This window comes from Mesoplodon mirus, assembly GCF_964341445.2.
Source record: "Mesoplodon mirus genome assembly, chromosome: 2".
In the NCBI taxonomy this organism is placed as follows: Eukaryota; Metazoa; Chordata; class Mammalia; order Artiodactyla; family Ziphiidae; genus Mesoplodon; species Mesoplodon mirus.
Window position 1 is genome coordinate 218,848,239 of NC_138977.1, and position 18,959 is coordinate 218,867,197.

Genomic DNA, 18,959 nt, shown 5'->3' on the forward strand with positions numbered 1-18,959 from the left:
AATCTCAGGACTGGGGAACATGCATGATCAGTTAAGTCACTTGGCCACTGTAGGTGGTTTTTTAAAAAACATGATTCACATCTGCTTCAATCACATACACGTTCATTGCAAGTGTTTTTTTTTTTTTTTTTTTTTTTTCTGGCCGCACTGCATGGTATGTGGGATCTTAGTTCCCTGACCAGAGATCGAACCCACGCCCCCTGCACTGGAAGCACAGAGTCTTAACCACTGGACCAACAGGGAAGTCCTGCAAGTGTTAAATTAGACCATCGATGCTAACAAAACTATGATCTTAAAAGAAAATTAAGTTTAATACAAAGAAAGTCAAGAAGAAAATCTCAGGACCCTTGATCAGAAGCTTTTGATGCCTGTCATACTACTCTAGTGTACACAAAGGTTCAAGTAAGGCTGATAAAGGAAGAGTTGTTTCCTTTTCCCTTTGAAGACATGATCCAAGAAATAGGGGAACTGCACATTCTATAGCAACTAGCCATCCATCCATACACTGCCAATAAAGGACTCCTTACGTTAGTAACTAACCACATTTTGAAAGCCTTGGCCAATGTTTCAAAAACAAAACATTTAGAGTAATATTTATGAATACAAGCATAATTGTTTTTTTGCCTTCTATAAATAATAATCTTTGAAATGCTAAAAGTGAGTTCCAGCTGTGGTTCTTTTCTGGTGTGGGAAGCTGCAGGTGCACATGGGATGGTCTACTGATTCACCTTCTCAAAGTATTCTTTGGAAGCAGTCGGATGGGGCTTGATCTGAAAATACAAAAACATTTCACTGGTTAAGTGACTTTATGATCTCAAAAGTGAGTTGAAAGCCCTCAATTTTTAATCTAAAGTTCTTTAACTTTTTAAAGATTGGTGTGTTTCCTTTAAAATACCTGGATGAAACTTACACTAACAGCCTGCCTGGTGCCTGGTCCCGCCCCCACCTGCACCAGCTTCACCCATTTGCACACCATCTACACCCTTGCTCCAAGGGTGGGCTTCTTCCGTGGATATTCCAGGCCAGCAGCCCTTGAGGTAGTGAGGACCCGGGACCCTCTGCTGGGGTCCCATTGCTTTTGGGAAAGAAACCTACTGTAGGAGAATCTGGTGTCCAGTTGGCTGGGCAGACTTCTCCATGGGCTTCTACAAACTGGAATGCCTTCACCAAGCGGAGGGTCTCTTCCACACTTCGGCCCACTGGGAGATCATTGACGCTCAAATGCTTGATGACTCCATTGGGGTCAATTATGAAGAGACCTCTGCATCAGAATTTATCATCATCAGTATTTCAACGTTACCAGAGCTAGAAAGACTCTAACTTCTACCCTTTTTGTCTTTAATTATCCTTGATAGAGCATTTATTAATAAACTCTATCATATGCTTAAAAATGGGGTTTTCCTTGCTATACAAACAGCTTATCATCTCTTCTTGATGGCAGATGCTTTAACAAAGACAGGACTGGACAAGGCCACCATGGAAAACAGGCAGTATGGTCACATTTACAAATGTGACCTATATGTCGCAGAATCTGTAAGTCACTGAACTACAGAGAGCAAAGACTTCTTATCAGTGACGTAGTAAAGCATTCTTTGGGCTGCTGCGTCAAATCTGGGCAAGAAACCATAGGCAGCTGGGAAGGGACAGAGATGTATTTTATCTGTATTCAGTAAGTACTTATGAAATGAGTGAATTCTTGCGTGGGGGGGGAAAATCCCATGGGACAATTCACTGGCCTTGAGGCTATGCAGAGCAGAAATCTAAAGGAAAAACCAAGCCCATCACTTTTGTTTATTTTGGTTACCCTGAGGTACAGTTTGTACAGGAGAGACAGAATGAGTGCTTAGTACTATTCCATTATTAATAGTTTTCAAAATAATGAATTGGTTCCCTGAAACTCTTCAAATCATCGATTTAAATATACCTGATGTGTCTCAGTCACTTCTAGCTGTTATTTTTATTGTCAGATTGTCCAAGCCCATCACTCTTTATCACTTGTCAGCAGTGTAATGAGGTGACCCACCCTGGGCTCTGTGCTCGTCTTCCATGTGTGTTGGTGTTACTATGACATATGCAGATGTCACAAAACTCCTAGGTTTTTAACAGTCCATCTTTAAAAGGGTGTGGCATTCCAAGTGTTAATCACTCAGGAAAAAGGCAAGCTAGAGAAAACTCAGAAGATAAAAAGGTGGTTCTCCCTCCCTGGGCCTGGCCTTTGGGGGTCTAGGCTTTGAGGCTAAGGGGTCCTGGTGCATGCCCCAGCAGGGTGGAGCCAAGGTGGAGTCCACCGTTTAGATGCAGACACAGAGCTAGGATGGATCAGGGCCCACAGACTCCAGAAGGAAAGCCTTATCTTACAAGTCAGACTCAACTCCTCTCCCTTTGTCAATCCTGATAGTGAAACCAGTAGGGAGGTAACTGCAAAATTAGCACGACTCTACACGGGGGCGGGGGGGGGGGATCCTGGGAGGACAATGCCAGCACTCTTCTCCTTCCCTTGCCACCTCTGTCAAAGCTAGGCTTTAGTTTATTAAAGGAAGACCGTAATCCCCTTGGAGTCAAAAAGGCCCAAGCTCCAAGGTGGCTCCCGGAGCTAAAATTTCGGGTGTAACCCAAGCAGGCCAGACGTCAGCTACGAGAGCAAGCAGGTGAGCGGGTTCAAGCCAGCCCCCAGCAAAGCTGTGAGGCGCATCAAAGTGGGGTTCCCGCTTCCTTCCTGGACGTAAAGTTTTGCCCAATCCCTCCTTCATTCAGCAGCCATCAAGACGCCAGTTCTAAGGCGTAAGTTCTCATCCCTCCCAGCAAGGCTGACAGGCTGGGACAGGTACTAGAACCTGTGCCAAAAACTCTGTAGCTGCCTCACCTTATTTAATCCTCACAACCAACCTGGGAGGTACATTCTCATTGTAGTTACAGGAAAGATGGGACTCAAAGAGGTTAAGTATCTTGCTCAAAGTCATACAGCTATTAAGTAGCTGAGTTTAAATAAATTCAAACTCTGGTCCGGTTCCAGTGCTTGTACAAGATCCTAACCATTCCAGAAAACTGACTCCTACCCTTGCTGGCCGCCCCCCATCTCCGAACAGTCTGATGGCTTCACCACCAGGAGTGGCTCCCAGACAGTCAGGGAGAGTGGAGCAGTATGACCATCAAGACATGATATCCTTCTTCAGAAACAGGCCCAGGGTGATGCAGGGGGCACACATGTCTCAGCATTTCTGAAAGGCTGCCAACCCTTGCAGGAGGCATCCATCAGTGCTTATTAAAAGACAAATTAAGGATTTGGGGTTCTAAAAATTCCCTACCAAGGTGTCTATAAATCCCCTCTGAAGTAGGATGATGCTAAACATGAAAACCAATTTTAAGTTCCTAAGAAACGGATCTTACCGTAGTGCAAGGCCGGGACCGTCTAACAGCACACCGTAGTCTCGGGCAATCTGTTTAGTCAAGTCTGACAAGAGTGTGATGTGCATGTGGCCCAAACCGCCATTCTAATAAAAATGCAAACAGGGCTGGTTGTTATACTGTGGCTCCCACAGCATCCTCAGCCAGGCCACACGATGTCTGACTGACAGTGGCAACGGACAGCAGGAACTGAGCACCAACAATGGGCCGAGCGCGGCTCTAGGCTCTTTCTGTTGTCTCACTTCCTCCTCTGAGCATCCTGGAGTAGCTACTATCATCACCACCACTGTATAGAGATGAGGAAACTGAGACACACAAAGGTTAAGTAACTTGCTCCAGGTCGCAGCTAGAAAGGGGCAGAGGCAGGATTTAAACCCAGCTGATACTACAGACCTTTCTTTTTCTAATTCTTATAGTATCCTTCTGGTTGAAGATTAATTTCTGAAGCATAAAAATGGACCAGTTTTAAAAAAAAAAGAATACTTTGAATAATTTGATAGATAGTCCAGCAGCATAGCTAGAAATTATGATTCTCCCAAGCAAGTTTCTAGGCAAGAATACTGATCGTGGAGATCAGTGAAATCAGAAAACTTAATCACTGTCCCACATGGCTCGCAGGGTCCCGGGGACCTACAGGGTACCGGTGAGAGGGGAATGGACCCCAGCTGTTCCCTTGCCCCGCAGAGTCTGTTCTCTGCTACTGTTTGTACTCTGGAAAATACAAGTGTAGTGGGGGGTAAATACATGCAATGTTAAAGGAGATATGGGTGGAGTTTAACAGAATTTGCCAGTAGGCTAGGCCTGACAAATAGCCCATTTCAGACTAGTCATGCTTTAACAACTTCTACGTTGGTCTTTAATGGGATCATTTGAGTTTTTAAGATCACAAGTGCAGACACAGCGTGAATGATGTTTATACCTTCCTTGGTGTGTTTATCCAGGCCAGGTGGGTGAAGTGGGAATCCACTGACGCTGCAACGACTTCACAGTTCACATCGTGAAATTCATTGGCTTTGTCACTGAAAGCAATAATTTCTGTAGGGCACACAAAGGTGCTAGGGGAAAAAGGGTAGACATTTTCATCAGAGAATTGAAAAACAAGGCTTTAAAATCTGAACAATAGGTGTCTAAAAACTAGTTCAGGGACTTCCCTGGTGGCACAGTGGTTAAGAATCCGCCTGCCAATGCAGGGGACACGGGTTCGAGCCCTGGGCCAGGAAGATCCCATATGCCACAGAGCAACTAAGCCCATGCGCCGCAACTACTGAGCCTGTGCTCTAGAGCCCATGAGCCACAACTACTGAGTCTGTGTGCTGCAACTACTGAAGCCCACGAGCCTAGAGCCCGTGCTCCACAACGAGAAGCCACCGCAGTGAGAAGCCCGCTCACCGCAACCAGAGAAAGCCCGCGCGCGGCTATGAAGATCCAACGCGGCCAAAAATAAAATAAATAAATGATTAATTTAAAAAAACGAGTTCAGTTTGCTTAAAGGTGAGAGAGGCAAAATGGTTAACCATCCTCACTGGACTCCTGGTCACAGTGATACTCCAGTTTAAAAAAAAAAAGATTTATCACCTTTCTATTTAAGAATCGTATTAGAAAAATGGGGGTAGGTGAGGCATATTCCAAGAAGACAAAATTTTATCTAAATAAAGTAGCTTCATGAGAAAATTCATTTTATCCTTACTTTTCTCATTTTCCCCCGAACCAGTGAAAACTTCCTCACAGACTGGCTTACAGGAACCACTACTCCAGGGTCCGTACATAAAACAGAGCCACATTAAACCCCTGCCCCATTAAGAGGAATGCCACTTCACCCCCTATATTTATCACTTGTAAATTAGCTACAGATGGAAACTGTATCAACAAGGCCATCAGTGATGAAGGGTCAGCAGCAACCCTCCCCTTGACAAGAGTAACTAGAGACAGGCAATGTCAGCGGGGAGGCAGAGGTCTCTGCCTGATCTCAGAATGACATTAAAGCATCACAGAAAATACACTTACAAATCCAAAGGATAGAAGAAGAGTACTAAATATTTCCCCTTAAAGTCATCAAGGCTTATTTCTTTGAACTCTCCGTTGACAACAGCTGTACCCTTGAAATAGGGCGCATGCTGGGTGACGGCAGGGGCATGGCAGGAGGAACCTGAAAACAAAACATAACACACACATACATAGTTCATGTGTTAAGCCAAGCACTTATTTGATTTTATTTAATCCTCTCAGTAATTAATTCATAGTATAATTAAAAGTTCAGTTCAATTGTACATCTTAGGTAATTTTTTCTCTTTTCATAGTTCTAGACTGTACACAAATTCAAAGTGCTGTGAAAACTAACTAAAAAGACAGGAGATAGTAGGGATGGAATGAACATAGAATTAAGGACAACATGAGCCTGGAGGTGGATGCTAAGTATGGTTCGGATTTTGCCAAGACCAGGGCTAATGGCACAAAAGAAAGAACAGGGCAGGTGTGGGGAACAGCCCGTGGCAGAGCTTGATGTAGAGAGCAGGTGTGCATGGAGGGAAGACGTGTGGGAGACAAGGCGAGGCTGGTGAAGGCCATGCTGCAAGGGCGCTTATACATCAGGCCGATGAATCTGTTCTTAAAAGAAGAGATACAGGAATCACTGGAGGCTTTCGCGTAGGAGACGGATGATGCGTCAGCTGTTCTCGGGAAGATCAGTCTGCAGGGGACAGTGAGAGGAACAGGGATGGGGGAGCCTGATGTTAGGAGGTGACTGCAGGCATCTAAGTGAGAGGTGTGGAGGGAAAGGGTACAGCAGAAGGAACAGAAAGAAAGGAAAGGATGTAAGAGCTGTGCCAGAATTGGAGAGGACACGCTTCTACCTGGGAAGGCGGGACAAAGGAGGCCAAGGGTCAAGATGTCTGGCTTCAGAAACAGGAGGAGCTGTTGGCAGGGGGGTTTGGGACAGGTGACAAGGAAAGTTTTAAACCTGTGGCATCAAATCGCTACCAGAAATTTCTTAAAGCTCCGAGGAAGTAAAATTGTAAAATTTTTCAGAACATTTCACCCACAAACAAAGGGTTTGCTAAACTATATCCCTCCAAACCATTACATGTTAAATACACTCTTTTTTTTTTTTCTTGTGGTACACGGGCCTCTCACTGTTGTGGCCTCTCCCGTTGCGGAACGCAGGCTCCGGACGCGCAGGCTCAGCGGCCATGGCTCACGGGCCCAGCCGCTCCGCGGCACGTGGGATCTTCCTGGACCGGGGCACAAACCCGCGTCCCCTGCATCGGCAGGCGGACTCTCAACCACTGCGCCACCAGGGAAGCCCTAAATACACACTTTTTAAAAGGTGCGATAGATCTAAAGGAGGCATTTTCAAATATCTGAGGCTGTACTTAGCAACCCTCATATTCTAGAGAATGGAGTGTAAATCTCAAGAAATAGCTGTGCGTCACTCAGATCATGGAGCAGTCCATTAGACTGCTAGCATCCCCCTAGCATGGCCAAGTGGAGCCAGCCCACAAGTTTGAATCCAAAAGCCTTTAGAGGAGCTGCACTCTCAGTCCCCAGTCAGCTCACAGCCCTTCACACACAGCAGGCCCAGAGGCCTCTGAGTGTTCTCACCCCACTTCAAGTTCCTCAACACGGGATTAAAACCTCTGGAACCAACAAGGAAATGTGACACAAGGGCAGATTGCCTCAGTGATTCTCAGCCCTTGGCTGCACATCAGAATCACTTGGTGAGCTTTTAAAAAATACTGATGTTCTGGTCTCACCCCAGAGACTGACTCATTTTGTTTGGGGTGGGACTGGGGCAGTGGTATGTTTGCAAAAACTCCCTAGGTGAGTCTAATATACCGCCAGGGTTCAGAGCCCCTGTTCAGAGATGACAAACGTTGCCATTTTCTGGTTCAAACCAAAGAATAACAACACTTACTGGTGCTAAAGGCGAATTTTGCTTGAGCAGAACCAGACCACAGTGCATTTGTCAAGCACGTTCTTCGAGAAGCAGCAGGCCTAAGGGCTGCAGAGGCAGAAATGCCCCAAGGAATGGCACTCACGTGTCGGACAAGCTAAAAAGAGAAACACTTTAAATTAGGAAGTATTCCCAGAATGGTGGCTGAATCCCTGCTGAGCGGGCATCAGGCCAGTAGTGGCCTCGGCTGTCCTTATTCCTGTGAACAAAAATACCAAACTCCAAACTCTAAGAGCGTGGATTGAGTCTCCATGTTCTTAAAATTCCCTTTTGCTTCCTCATCCTTCAAGATTGTAAAGGGGGTTGGGGAGGAGGAAAGGGAGATGTTGGTCAAAGGGTACAAAGTTGCAGTTATGTAGGATAAGTCTTGAGATCTAATGTACAAGCATATTGACTATACTTAATAATACTGTATTGAAGCTGGCAATATGTTAAGAGTAGATTTCAGGTGTACTCCTCACACACAAAAAAGTAACTATGTGAAGAGATATGTCAATTGGTTTGACTGTAGTCATCATTTCATTACGTGTATCAAATCATGATGCACACCTCAAATATATAATTTTTGTTAAAAAAATATATAAATTAATGAATGGGGGAAAAAAAAAGACTGCAAGGCAGAGGAGAATTATAAGAACATAAAGACTCCATGCTTTTAAGAGCAACCCAGAGGATTCAGAAACCGGAAAACTTGGCCAGGCCCTGTGTATTAAGCCCTTTACCAGCAGATCTGCTGAGCATGTTCTACTATGGTCAAGGTTTTCCCTAGGAAAGACAAGGGCCTTCCAGCTCCACAGAGAAGCAAACAGAGCAAAGTTCAGCCTCTGGGAAAGTTTGGACAGGGCTCAAGGGAAACGTTTGCTCAATTTCAGGGTCCAGCATGACTCAGGAAGAAGAAAGAGCCTGAGCTGAACCCCACCACGAGAAAGGGAGGGCGGCTAGCAAGAGGGTACTAGGCTCTGCCTGGAGAAAACAGCAGGGACCGCTCTGGGCGGGGAGGAGAAAAGCGCCTTTTGCACGTAAGCACTTTGGTTACTTTGGCATTTTGGTTTTCATCCAGCATTTAAGTGGCTGCTCACGGAAACATCTTTCTTTGTTAAGGTGAGGAAAGTTAACCGAGGTTCGGAAAGGAGAAGTCACTTGTCCAAGGTCACAGAGTCGGTTACAGAACCGGGACCAGGGGCCAGGTCGCCTGCATCGAGAGCCAGATGCTTAGGTGGAGAGAGGACCGGGGACCCACGACCTGGAGCGCAAGGGACTTGGGCACGGGAACACAAGAGGGCTGGGGTGGGGGAAGGGCGGCTCTGCGCAGGCGCAGGGAGCCTTCCGTAGAGGAGCAGGCCTCTGGTCCGTTACCCTCCGATATCCTCCAAGAAGGGTGAAAGGCCCCAAGGCCGCAGGGAAGCGGGATCCCATCAGGGAAGCACGTTCTCGGAGCCACCACAGTGTCTCCGCGCCTGTGCCCCGCCGCCAGCCACTCACCGAAGCCCGGAGCAACCTTCCCGCCACGGCCGCCATCTTCAGGGTGCACGGCACCCACGGGGCAGACGGAGAAGCAGAGAAGGCGGGGTCTACATGGAGGGCGGGGCCAGGGGCGGGGTCTCGGTAGGCGGGGGCGGGGCCCGGCCGGAGCCGCGGCTGGGAAGAGCTGCATCCTCCTAACCTTCTGGGGATCCTCCGCGTGTAAACGTCACAGTGGTCGGGTCCCTTGACCCAGATTCATACGGAGCTAATTTCTGTTAAAGCTTCTAAGTAGCTGCATGCTTGGGAAAGCGACACTTTATTTCTATTTGTCGCCCCAACCTAAAAAGGTCTAATCCAGGTGGGAAGATAGATATTTCCATATTTGCTACTTTTTGTGAACCTGTGGATTACTGTTTCTGTAAAAGAATCCCTTTCCTGTTTCAGCCAGAGGTGTAGCCTTGTGGCTTCTGGATGAAATGGAATTAATTATTAATGCAGGGACTTCCCTGGCGGTCCAGTGGTTAAGACTCTGAGCTCCCAATGCAAGGGGCGCAGGTTGTGATCCCTAGTCGGAGAACTAACATCTAGCATGCTGCATGGCGTGGCCAAAAAAAAAAAAATTACGAATGCAATTTTAGTCCGTTAATAAGATGAGTGGGTCAGACACATAAAGGTTTGTGTTGTCCTCAGAACCTTTAGGATGATGCATGGGCTTCCATTTTGGCTTCTTTAGCCAAAATTGGGAGAATTAGGACATATCTAAAATTTGTTTTCTGTTGATTAGTAAAGCCAATTTCTCAGTGGTGAGCAGGGTACTTTGAAGCAAATTCATCAAACATGATAAAAATCATACAGCGGCCCTACAGTAAGTGTGACAATGTAGATTCTAAGTGAGTATTTTTCAAACACCAGGCCTGTTACCTGAAAAACCAGGTTTGCCTCTTGTTGGGTGTGGAGCCAAAAGACACAACCCAGGCAAAGATACGGAGGAGGAAGGATTTATTACTTGCAGCAAGTAAGGAGAACACCAGGCATCTTTCCCAAAGCAGTATCTCCTCAAACAGGAAAACTGGGGAAGTTTTAAGCTAAGGGTACATGCATATTCATGAAGGGGCTTGGGTGGTAGAAAGAGTCTAAGCTTTTTAAAAAAAATTTATTTATTAATTTATTTTTTTAATATTTATTTTTGGCTGTGTTGGGTCTTTGTTGCTGCACGCAGGCTTTTCTCTAGTTGAGGCGAGCAGGGGCTACTCTTCATTGCGGTGCACAGGCTTCTCATTGCAGTGGCTTCTCTTGTTGAAGAGCATGGGTTCTAAGCATGCAGGCTTCAGTAGTTGTGGCACACGGGCTCAGTAGTTGCGGCTCGTGGGCTCTAGAGCACAGGCTCAGTAGTTGAGGCACATGGGCTTAGTTGCTCTGCGGCATGTGGGATCTTCCTGGACCAAGGATCAAACCTGTGTCTCCTGCATTGGCAGGTGGATTCTTAACCACTGCGCCACCAGGGAAGTCCCCAAGTCCAAGCTTTAGGTTCCAGTTGATCTGGTGGTTGAATGCTTCAGGCCAATCTTAAACATTGAAACAGACCTGGAAGTCTTTACAACTGATGTTTTATCTTTGCTATAGTTTCTTCTCTTGCCTGATAAAGTAATTTGTTTCCGCATTCTTCTGTTCCCTTTAGATCATTAATTACTGACACCTGTTCAAGGGCAAGTTCTGTGACCAGGCTTAGATCACAAAATAGCTTAGGCCAAAAATGGCTTCTGTTAGGTCAAGAAAGCTATGCCTGGTTCTCTTTCTCCAGGGACCCCCCACCTTATCTGCTTACAGGCCCAAGACAGCAGCCCAATTCCCATATCTTTTGGCCATTGGAGAGGACGTTTCACTGCTTATCACTTCTTTTCTAAACAGAAAGCTGAAGCAATTGCCTGTGGTTCAACAGCTTGCCTCAAGTCACACAGGGATTCATTGGCGAGGGGACAATTAGAACTGAGAACTCTTCATTGGACACATTGGTCTGCTGATATCTGTCTAAAGCTTATCTCCCTTGTCCTAAAAGGAATGAAATAACCTAGAATCTCAGGCCCAGAGGCCCAGAAGGAATTTCATACTAGAGCCTTTCAAGCCTGTTCAGAATTGCAAAGTGAGTGGCCTTCAGCTAAATCTCAGGCTACAGCCAAGAACTTCCCCTGGGAGGATAAGCAGAGTCCTCCACTTGTTCATTCCAAGAAAAGATAATCTTAATGAGTATTGGTGTCTGAGCACTGTTCTGCTAAGCCTTCCCTGACTACCTCCCCCATGGGTCTAGTTAGAGAAACCTTGCAGGTACCTAGAAAGCTTTTCTCATTCTCATTTCTCATGTTTTTCTCATTCTCATTGCTCTTGCCACATCACATGGGAATTTTCTATAGTCTTCTCTAGACCTTAACCATACTGTGAACTTCATGAGGGTAGAGCTCATGTCTTACTCAGCTCCGTGGTCCCCATGGCTAGGCTAGCGCCTGGCTCATAGCAACTGCTCAGAAAAATTTTTCACATGAATGAATAAGAGGTGGCTGACATGGTGGCCAAAACGTTCTTTCCACATTCATTCTGGAAAAGACATCTCTTTATTCAGTTTTCTCTAGCTGCCACAACAAGGACACAGATTGTTCCCCTGAAGGAAAAAGACAAACTGAACTTGTCCTCATTACCGAAAGGGTAGAAAATAATTGAAATTCTTGCTTTTGAGTTTGGGAGAAGAATTTTTGGACCTAGTCGAGGGAAAGGCAAATGAAAAGATATATGCTAATTTTTATGATGATTAGGAAAATACCTCCCTGGAACCACAAGTTAATATTCTGGTAACTAGGGCTACAATTAGAGATGGCAAACATTACTCTGGGTTTTGCTGAGTTCTTCCTCTTTCCACGGCAAAAAGCATTCATTTTTTTTCCCTTCTCTTCCCATTGACGAGGGCCCCTGGGTTCAGGGAAGATGGAGTCTCAACACCGAGCCATGTCTGCTGGCAAAGGCCTCTCTTGAGAACATTGTCCCCTGGATTCCCACTGCATGGCCTCGTGCTGCTCCATGGTGAGCTCCTCAAGGGCAGGCAGCGGAGTAGTGGCTGGAGTTAACTTGTCCTCCATTCAAAACCCCATGGGGAATTCCCTGGCGGTCCAGTGGTTAGGACTCTGTGGGTTCGATCCCTGGTCGGGGAACTAAGATCCTGCAAGCCACGTGGTGTAGCCAAAAAAAAAAAAAAAACAAACCCCACGGACCCACAGATTGTTTCACCTTCCCAAGTCTGAGAGTCTCCATGCAGGAACACTCACCTCACAGGCTTCTTGTGAAGCTTCCTGTGAGGCTGGGTTGGGAGGGCCTGCCCACTGTAGGTCCCTGGTCATTTCGTGTTCACTCACAGGGCAGCTCCCTTCCTGCCACCCCGACACACCTCGGCTTCCTTCTGAGCCTTTCGCCTCCTGTCTTTATTGCCTATTCCCCGCCTATTCCCTCTCCCCCCACTCTTTATTCAGTAGACCATATTTTTTAGAGCAGTTGCAGGTTCACAGCAAAATTGAGTGAAAGTACAGAAGACTTCCCGTTTCCTCCCTGTCCCCAGTCCTGCACGGCCGCTCCCATATCTACATCCCACACCAACGTGGTGCGTTTGTTACAATCCATGAACCTACATTGATAATGTCATTGTCACCCTTAGTTTACATTAGGGTTCACTCTGGTGTTGTACAGCCTACGAGTCTGGACAAATGTGGTGACAGGTATCCACTACTAGAGCATCATACAGAATAGTCCACTGCCCTAAAGATCCTCTGTGCCCGCCCAGTCATCCCTCCCTCCCCATGCCCTCGGCCACCTGTCCCCTGTTTAGAGCTCTGTCTCCCGTCCAGCCTGCCAACATCTCCACTCAGATAGCTCTTACTCAGCCCAGACTTACCGAACACAAGACCAAACTCTTGCTTTCTCTCCTCAAACCTATGCCTCACGGCGCCCCCCACCACCATCCCAGCCGACCAGCACCCAAAGGATACACGGTCTTCTCTCCACCTCCACTGCCACCACCTCAGCCTAGGCCACCATCATTTCTCCCCTGGAATTTTCACAGCTTCTTAGGGCCTCTTGGTGATCAAAAAGGCTTAGGTCACTTCCATGATGTGAGGTCTATTTTAAAAGGGAAAGAAAACCCAACACAAAGTCCACACAATTCTGTCCCATGTCTCTGTGTCCCTCCGGCCCTGCAACTTCTTTGGACTCCGGAGATTCCCTACTGCCCTTACCTGCATCTCTGTGTTGAGGCCTTTCAGAACTGGGGAAGGCCGGACCACCCATCCCTGTGGAAAGACAGAAATTTAGGAGAATTCACCCCTGCCCAGCAGCCCTCACAGTGGCCAGGTGGAGAGAGTTGGTGTAAAAATAGCCCAGCTCCCCTACTCCTGGGTAGACAAGCTGAGGTGCGTTCCCAGAGTTTCCACAGGGATTAAGCTGGTCACTCATGGAGGTTTCTTAACACACCTTTACTGGCTGCTTTCCTGTATGACTTCCCCCACCTCTCCTGCACTTCCGGCACCTCCCAGACAAGCTCCTTGCATTGAATCCTAGTCTCAAGGTCTAGGAGAACCCAAAGTCAGACACGGCACTACAAAAATTGTAATACAGAATGCTATCCACAGACTGATTACAGGATTTAGGTAGAAATATTTATTCGTAATTCACTCCATGCTGGGAGAGCTGGTCTTGGGAAGCAGGTTGTCAGGTAGAGGATGAATGCCACCCTTCTCAGTCCTGTCAGCCTCTCTGTAGTGGCCCGTAGAGCTCTATCTGGAGACATTGCAAAAGTACAGGCACGAGGCCCACCCCTTTACCCCTGGTCTGCCTGCTTCCCCTCCCCCTCCTGTGATGGGCCCTGCAGCTTCCTACCTAGTCTCTCTGCTTTCACCTCCTCCTTCTAATTCATCCTCAGCAGCAGCCGTGGTTCTTCTTCAAACCCCAACCAGGTCGTTTCATCTCCTACATAAAACTCCTCAATGGCTTCCTGTTTCATTAGAGTAAAACCCCAATTCATAGAGGGCCCTAGACAGTCTGTGCCCCTGCCTCCTCCCAGACCACTCATCTGGGGCCCATCCCACCCCATTCCTGCTCTAGCCACGCTGGTTTACTGCTCCTTCCCCAACACTCAGCCTGCACCTTGGCAACTGCTGTGCTCTTTGACTGGACTGCTCTCTGCTCAGGTCTGGCTACCTCCTCCTCCTTACTTAGGTCATGGCTTAGCTGTGGTCCTCACCAAGAGGACTTCCCTAATGACCTTGTCTGTTATTACCTGCTTGGTCCTTGTTTGTTTCCTTTGGTTGGAAATTACAGTTACTTTGTCTGCTTACCGGGTATTTGTTGGGTTCCCTCCCAAGATAAAAGCCCCAATAGAGCAAGGACCATGCCCATCTTGCTCACTGTTACATGCCCAGACCCTAGCACCGTGCCTGGCACATGACAGGCTCCTGGCAAATTTAGATGAATCTGGTTGAAGATCTAGCTAAAAACTCACCATATGCAGCCACTTCTGATTACACATCCCCCCATCCCAGCTGACATCTCCTTTCCCTGAATGCCTTTGACAGTTATCATCAACATAATTCGCTTGGCGATCAATCCTCTGTGTTTTATCACAAACCTTCTACTGTTACCTTGAACTGTTACTTGACTAATGTTTCCTTTCTTAATCATTTCTGGTGGCTCTCCTGGTTTTCAGCTTGAATAACTGGCTAATTCACTTTTTAAAAGCCCCTCAAGGGCTTCCCTGGTGGCGCAGTGGTTAAGAATCCGCCTGCCAATGCAGGGGACAGGGGTTCGAGCCCTGGTCCGGGAAGATCCCACATGCCGCGCAGCAACTAAGCCCATGTGCCACAACTACTGAGCCCGTGTGCTGCAACTATTGAAGCCCATGCTCCTAGAGCCCATGCTCCACAGCAAGAGAAGACATCGCAATCAGAAGCCTGCGCACCGCAACAAAGAGTAGCCCCTGCTCGCCGCAACTAGAGAAAGCCCGTGCACAGCAATGAAGACCCAACACAGCCAAAATAAATAAATAAATACAATTAATAAAGAGAAAAAATTTTTTGAAAAAATAAGATAAATAAATAAAAGCCCCTCAATACTTGAGGGTATATTTTCTAATAATAAGGACATATTACAACGATCAAACTCAGAGGTGTTGGGCTTCCCTGGTAGAGCAGTTGTTGAGAATTTGCCTGCCGGTGCGGGGGACACGGGTTCGAGCCCTGGTCTGGGGAGATCCCACATGCTGCAGAGCATCTAGGCTCATGCGCCTCAACTACTGAGCCTGTGCTCTAGAGCCCGCGAGCCACAACTACTGAGCCCACGTGCCACAACTACTGAAGCCCACTTGCCTAGAGCCCGTGCTCTGCAACAGAAGAGGCCACTGCAATGAGAAGCCTGAACACTGCAATGAGGAGTAACCCCGCTTGCCGCAACTACAGAAGCCCGCGTGCAGCAACGAAGACCCAGAGCAGCCAGAAGTAAAAAAAAAAAAAAAAAATCAGGGGTGTTAACATTGACCCACTATTATTGAATCCACTGTCCATATTCAAATGTCATCAACTGTCCCAACAGTGTTCTTTACATCAAGAGCTAGCCCCCCTCAGCCCTCCATGACCCAATCCAGAATCACTCATCACATCACAGTTAGTTGTCTTGTTTTTTTAGCCTCCTTTAGGCTGGAATAGTTCCTCAGTCTTTCTTGATCTTCCTTGACCTTCACTGTTTTAAGAGACACTGGCTAGCTCTTTTGTAGAATGTCCCTCAGTTCACTTGTTTGCTATTTCCTCATCACTCAAGTCAGGTTAAACATTTTTGACAGGAAGACGTGTTGATCCATAATTTACTTAACCAAACTGATATTGTTGGAGATTTGTGTTGTTTCAAAATTTTCTTCATATTATAACTAATACTGTGATCTTTATATATCATCGTAGCCAAATCTTGGCACACATTCTTACTTATTTCTTTAGGGTATATTTCTGGAAGTGGAACTGCTTTAAGGGTCGTGTGTGTGTTTATAATTTTTGTTACGTGTTGCCAAATTGCCTTCTAGAGGGGCTGTGCCAGTTTACACTCCCTCCACAATGAGTGAAAGTGACAGTTTCTAGGACGTTTTGCCAACACTGAATCCAAACAGTTTAAAGCGTCCTTTCTGCAGCAGTCTGTACTTCTCACGTTGATCTATCTTCTACTCCAGTTTCTTGCATATGACTGGTTGGTGCAAAGCACCTAGAAGCTGTTTAAAGGTAGGACTTGTGTGCCTTACTCATCTTTGTGGTCTTGCTCATCCCATGGTGACTAACTTTGCTTCCTACTTAACAGTGGATCAATAAATGTCAAAGGAAGGAAGTAACAAATGATAATTTTGACACCTTATATGATTGTTAGATTCTGCTCTGACATGTTGGGTTACTAAAAATGTCATTGACATTAGCATCTCAGAGTCCAACAACCAGAGTCCCTACTAGCCTAGATTAGAAAGCAGTCCAGCTTTTTACCAGTCCTTATTCCCAGGACCTCTTGGGGGTCCCAAAGGGTCTTTACATCTTGTCCATTTTGATCCCAGGCACGCTCTTCACATCATGTACCAGCACTGCAAAAACTGCCCCGGGTTTCTCAGCTCCCCTCTTGCCCTTGCTCCAGAAGCTTCTCTGGGCTGCTGCCGGGCTTCCTGTATATACTTCTGGGTCCCAGGGTGGTCACATGCCTTTTTCTCAATTCCTGGATGCCAGCAGAGATGAGCGATCGTTTTAAATTGAAGGCTTGGGGATAACAGACGGAAATGACAATGCAGACAAGGCAAATATAAAGCAGGGTGTGAGCTATCCTGTTCATACACTCTGTCACCTTCCCCGCTCCACAGGCACTCCTGTGGCACGATCTTCTCCTTTGCAATACCCCTTCTTCCCCCATGTTTCAGGGATCTGTTCACTTGGGAGAATATCGTATGGGGCACCCTTGATCTTGCCTCTTTTTTCATCCCAGCCCTCCCCCACCCTCACCTTGGCTTCTCCCAGAAAGAATCCCCAGTGATCAGCCTCCCCAGATGAAGACATCTTTTTAGAGAATATGCAGCACAGTTCAACTCCTCTGTATTCCCATTCCAGAGTGGGAAGTGGCTTGATTTTCAAAATAACTAAAAGCCGCTGAAAGTGTTTTCCCGAAATAAAAGAGCCTTCTTCCGTTTCAGATGAATTTTCCCTCCACCTCCACCACAACCACAACAAAACACTGTTCGCCTAAATAGTCTGTGACTGCCTTTTGTCATTATCATTTCAGAAATATTGGTGCCTCGTCATGAAGCATGGAACATTTACACTCAACCTCACCGGTTTCAAAGCATTATTATGGCCTCCAATTCCCTGCTCTATTACGGCTACTTAAGGGAGGGCCCCCAAGTCTTGTGCAAGGAGAAGCTGCTTTTAATTTCCCCAAGGGTTTGGGATGCTGGGGGCCAGAGGGGGAGAGGTTGAGTAGAGGTGGGACAAGAGGTTGTGCTGAAAATAAAGATGCTTTTGTTTTTGTCTCGTCTCTGGTCCTTCCCAAATGGGAAACTGACGTCTCAGAGAGGAGGGAGGATGAGAGGGGTAGTGGGGGGAGCAGGGGGGCAGCCCCTCCAGGCCAGCAGGGTAGTGAAGCTCCTAATCTGCAGTTTCCTAACCGGGAGTGCTTATCATGGCTCAAAGCCTCTTTCCTTCAGAGGAGTCACACTCCACCCCGACACGAGACAGCCTGCCTGTTGCCCACCACCCCCTTGTAATTTTGTTCAGCACGCCAATGTTCCAGTCCTCTATTTGTGAATTTCTTCCTCCTCTCCTCTGCCGCTCCCTCTGTCCAGTCAACTATTCTCTGGACTCTAGGTCTCCTGCCAATATTCTCTCTTTCCTGCAAGATCAGTGCACATGGTAAAAATGCTGCAACTTCCCTATCATTCTAGAAGATCATGCAGTAGAATGGAAACAACGCTGCACGTAGAACCAGGGACTGGTCTTGGAGTCCCAATCCTACAGCTTTCTGGTTATGCATCCTTTATTTCTCCAGCCTGTTATATCTCTTTAATTTCCTTGTTTATAAAATTGGAATTATAGGGCTTCCCTAGTGGCGCAGTGGTTGAGAGTCCGCCTGCCGATGCAGGGGACACGGGTTCGTGCCCTGGTCCGGGAAGATCCCACATGCTGTGGAGCGGCTGGGCCCGTGAGCCATGGCCGCTGAGCCTGTGCGTCCGGAGCCTGTGCTCCGCAATGGGAGAGGCCACAACAGTGAGAGGCCCGCATACTGCAAAAAAAAAAAAAAAAAAAAAGGAATTATAATACCTACCTACTCGTTAGGTAGGTGAAAGCACTTTGTAAACTGTAATTTGTTGTTTAGCATATTAATATTATTAATCACTAGGTCTAATCCAAGTATTCCTCAACTATTACTTGAATTTAAAAATTATATTTTTATTGAGGTAAAATTAACACAACATAAAATTAACCATTTTAAAGGGAATGGGTCAGTGACATTTAGTACATTCACAATGTTGGGGAACTACTGCCTTTAGTTCCAGAACATTTTCATCACCCCCAAAATAAACCCCCAGACCCATTAAGCAGTTCCTCCCCCATTCACCCTATCCCAGCCCTTGATAACCAATCTGTGTTCTTGTGTCTATGAATTATGGATATTTCATATAAATGGAATCACAAAACATTTGTCCTTTTATGTCTGGCTCCTTTCACTTAGCAAAATGTTTTCAAGGTTCATCTACTTTGTAACATGTATCAATATTTCATTCCTTTTTGGGGCTGAATAATATTCCATTGTACGGATACACCGCAATTTGCTTATCCATTAATCTGTTGATGGACATCTGAATTGTTTCCACCTTTTTTTTGACTGTGAGGCATGCGAGATCTTAGTTCCCTGACAAGGGGTTGAACCCGTGCCCCCTGCAGTGGAGGCACAGAGTCTTAATCACTGGACTGCCAGGGAAGTCCTCTGTTTCCACCTTTTGACTGTTGTGATAGTGTTGTTATGAATGTTTGTGTACAAGTTTTCAGTTCCTAGGGTATATACCTATGAGTGGAATTGCTGGATCATGTGTTAATTCTGT

At 46.6% G+C, this 18,959-nt stretch overlaps 1 protein-coding gene across 1 annotated transcript; it reads right to left on the minus strand.

Moving 5' to 3' along the window:
• Positions 1-285: 285 nt before the first annotated feature.
• PRDX3 (peroxiredoxin 3) lies at positions 286-8,917 on the minus strand. Its single transcript, XM_082610315.1, has 7 exons — positions 8,837-8,917; positions 7,316-7,451; positions 5,410-5,551; positions 4,325-4,460; positions 3,388-3,491; positions 1,096-1,261; positions 286-770 (listed from the first exon to the last, which is right to left on the minus strand). Exons 1-7 carry the CDS (start codon positions 8,870-8,872, stop codon positions 717-719), a joined length of 774 nt encoding a protein of 257 aa, XP_082466441.1. The 5' UTR covers positions 8,873-8,917; the 3' UTR covers positions 286-716.
• Positions 8,918-18,959: the final 10,042 nt, after the last annotated feature.

Bases quoted from the DNA above. Each gene is read 5' to 3' on its own strand.
- PRDX3 (XM_082610315.1), bottom strand. From the start codon at position 8,872: ATGGCGGCCGTGGCGGGAAGGTTGCTCCGGGCTTCG. The intron at 4,461-5,409 runs GTAAGTGTATTT...TTTTTCCCCTAG, and splicing joins TTCTTCTATCCTTTGGATTT to CACCTTTGTGTGCCCTACAG. The intron at 1,262-3,387 runs GTAAGATCCGTT...ATTCTGATGCAG, and splicing joins GGTCCCGGCCTTGCACTACG to AGGTCTCTTCATAATTGACC.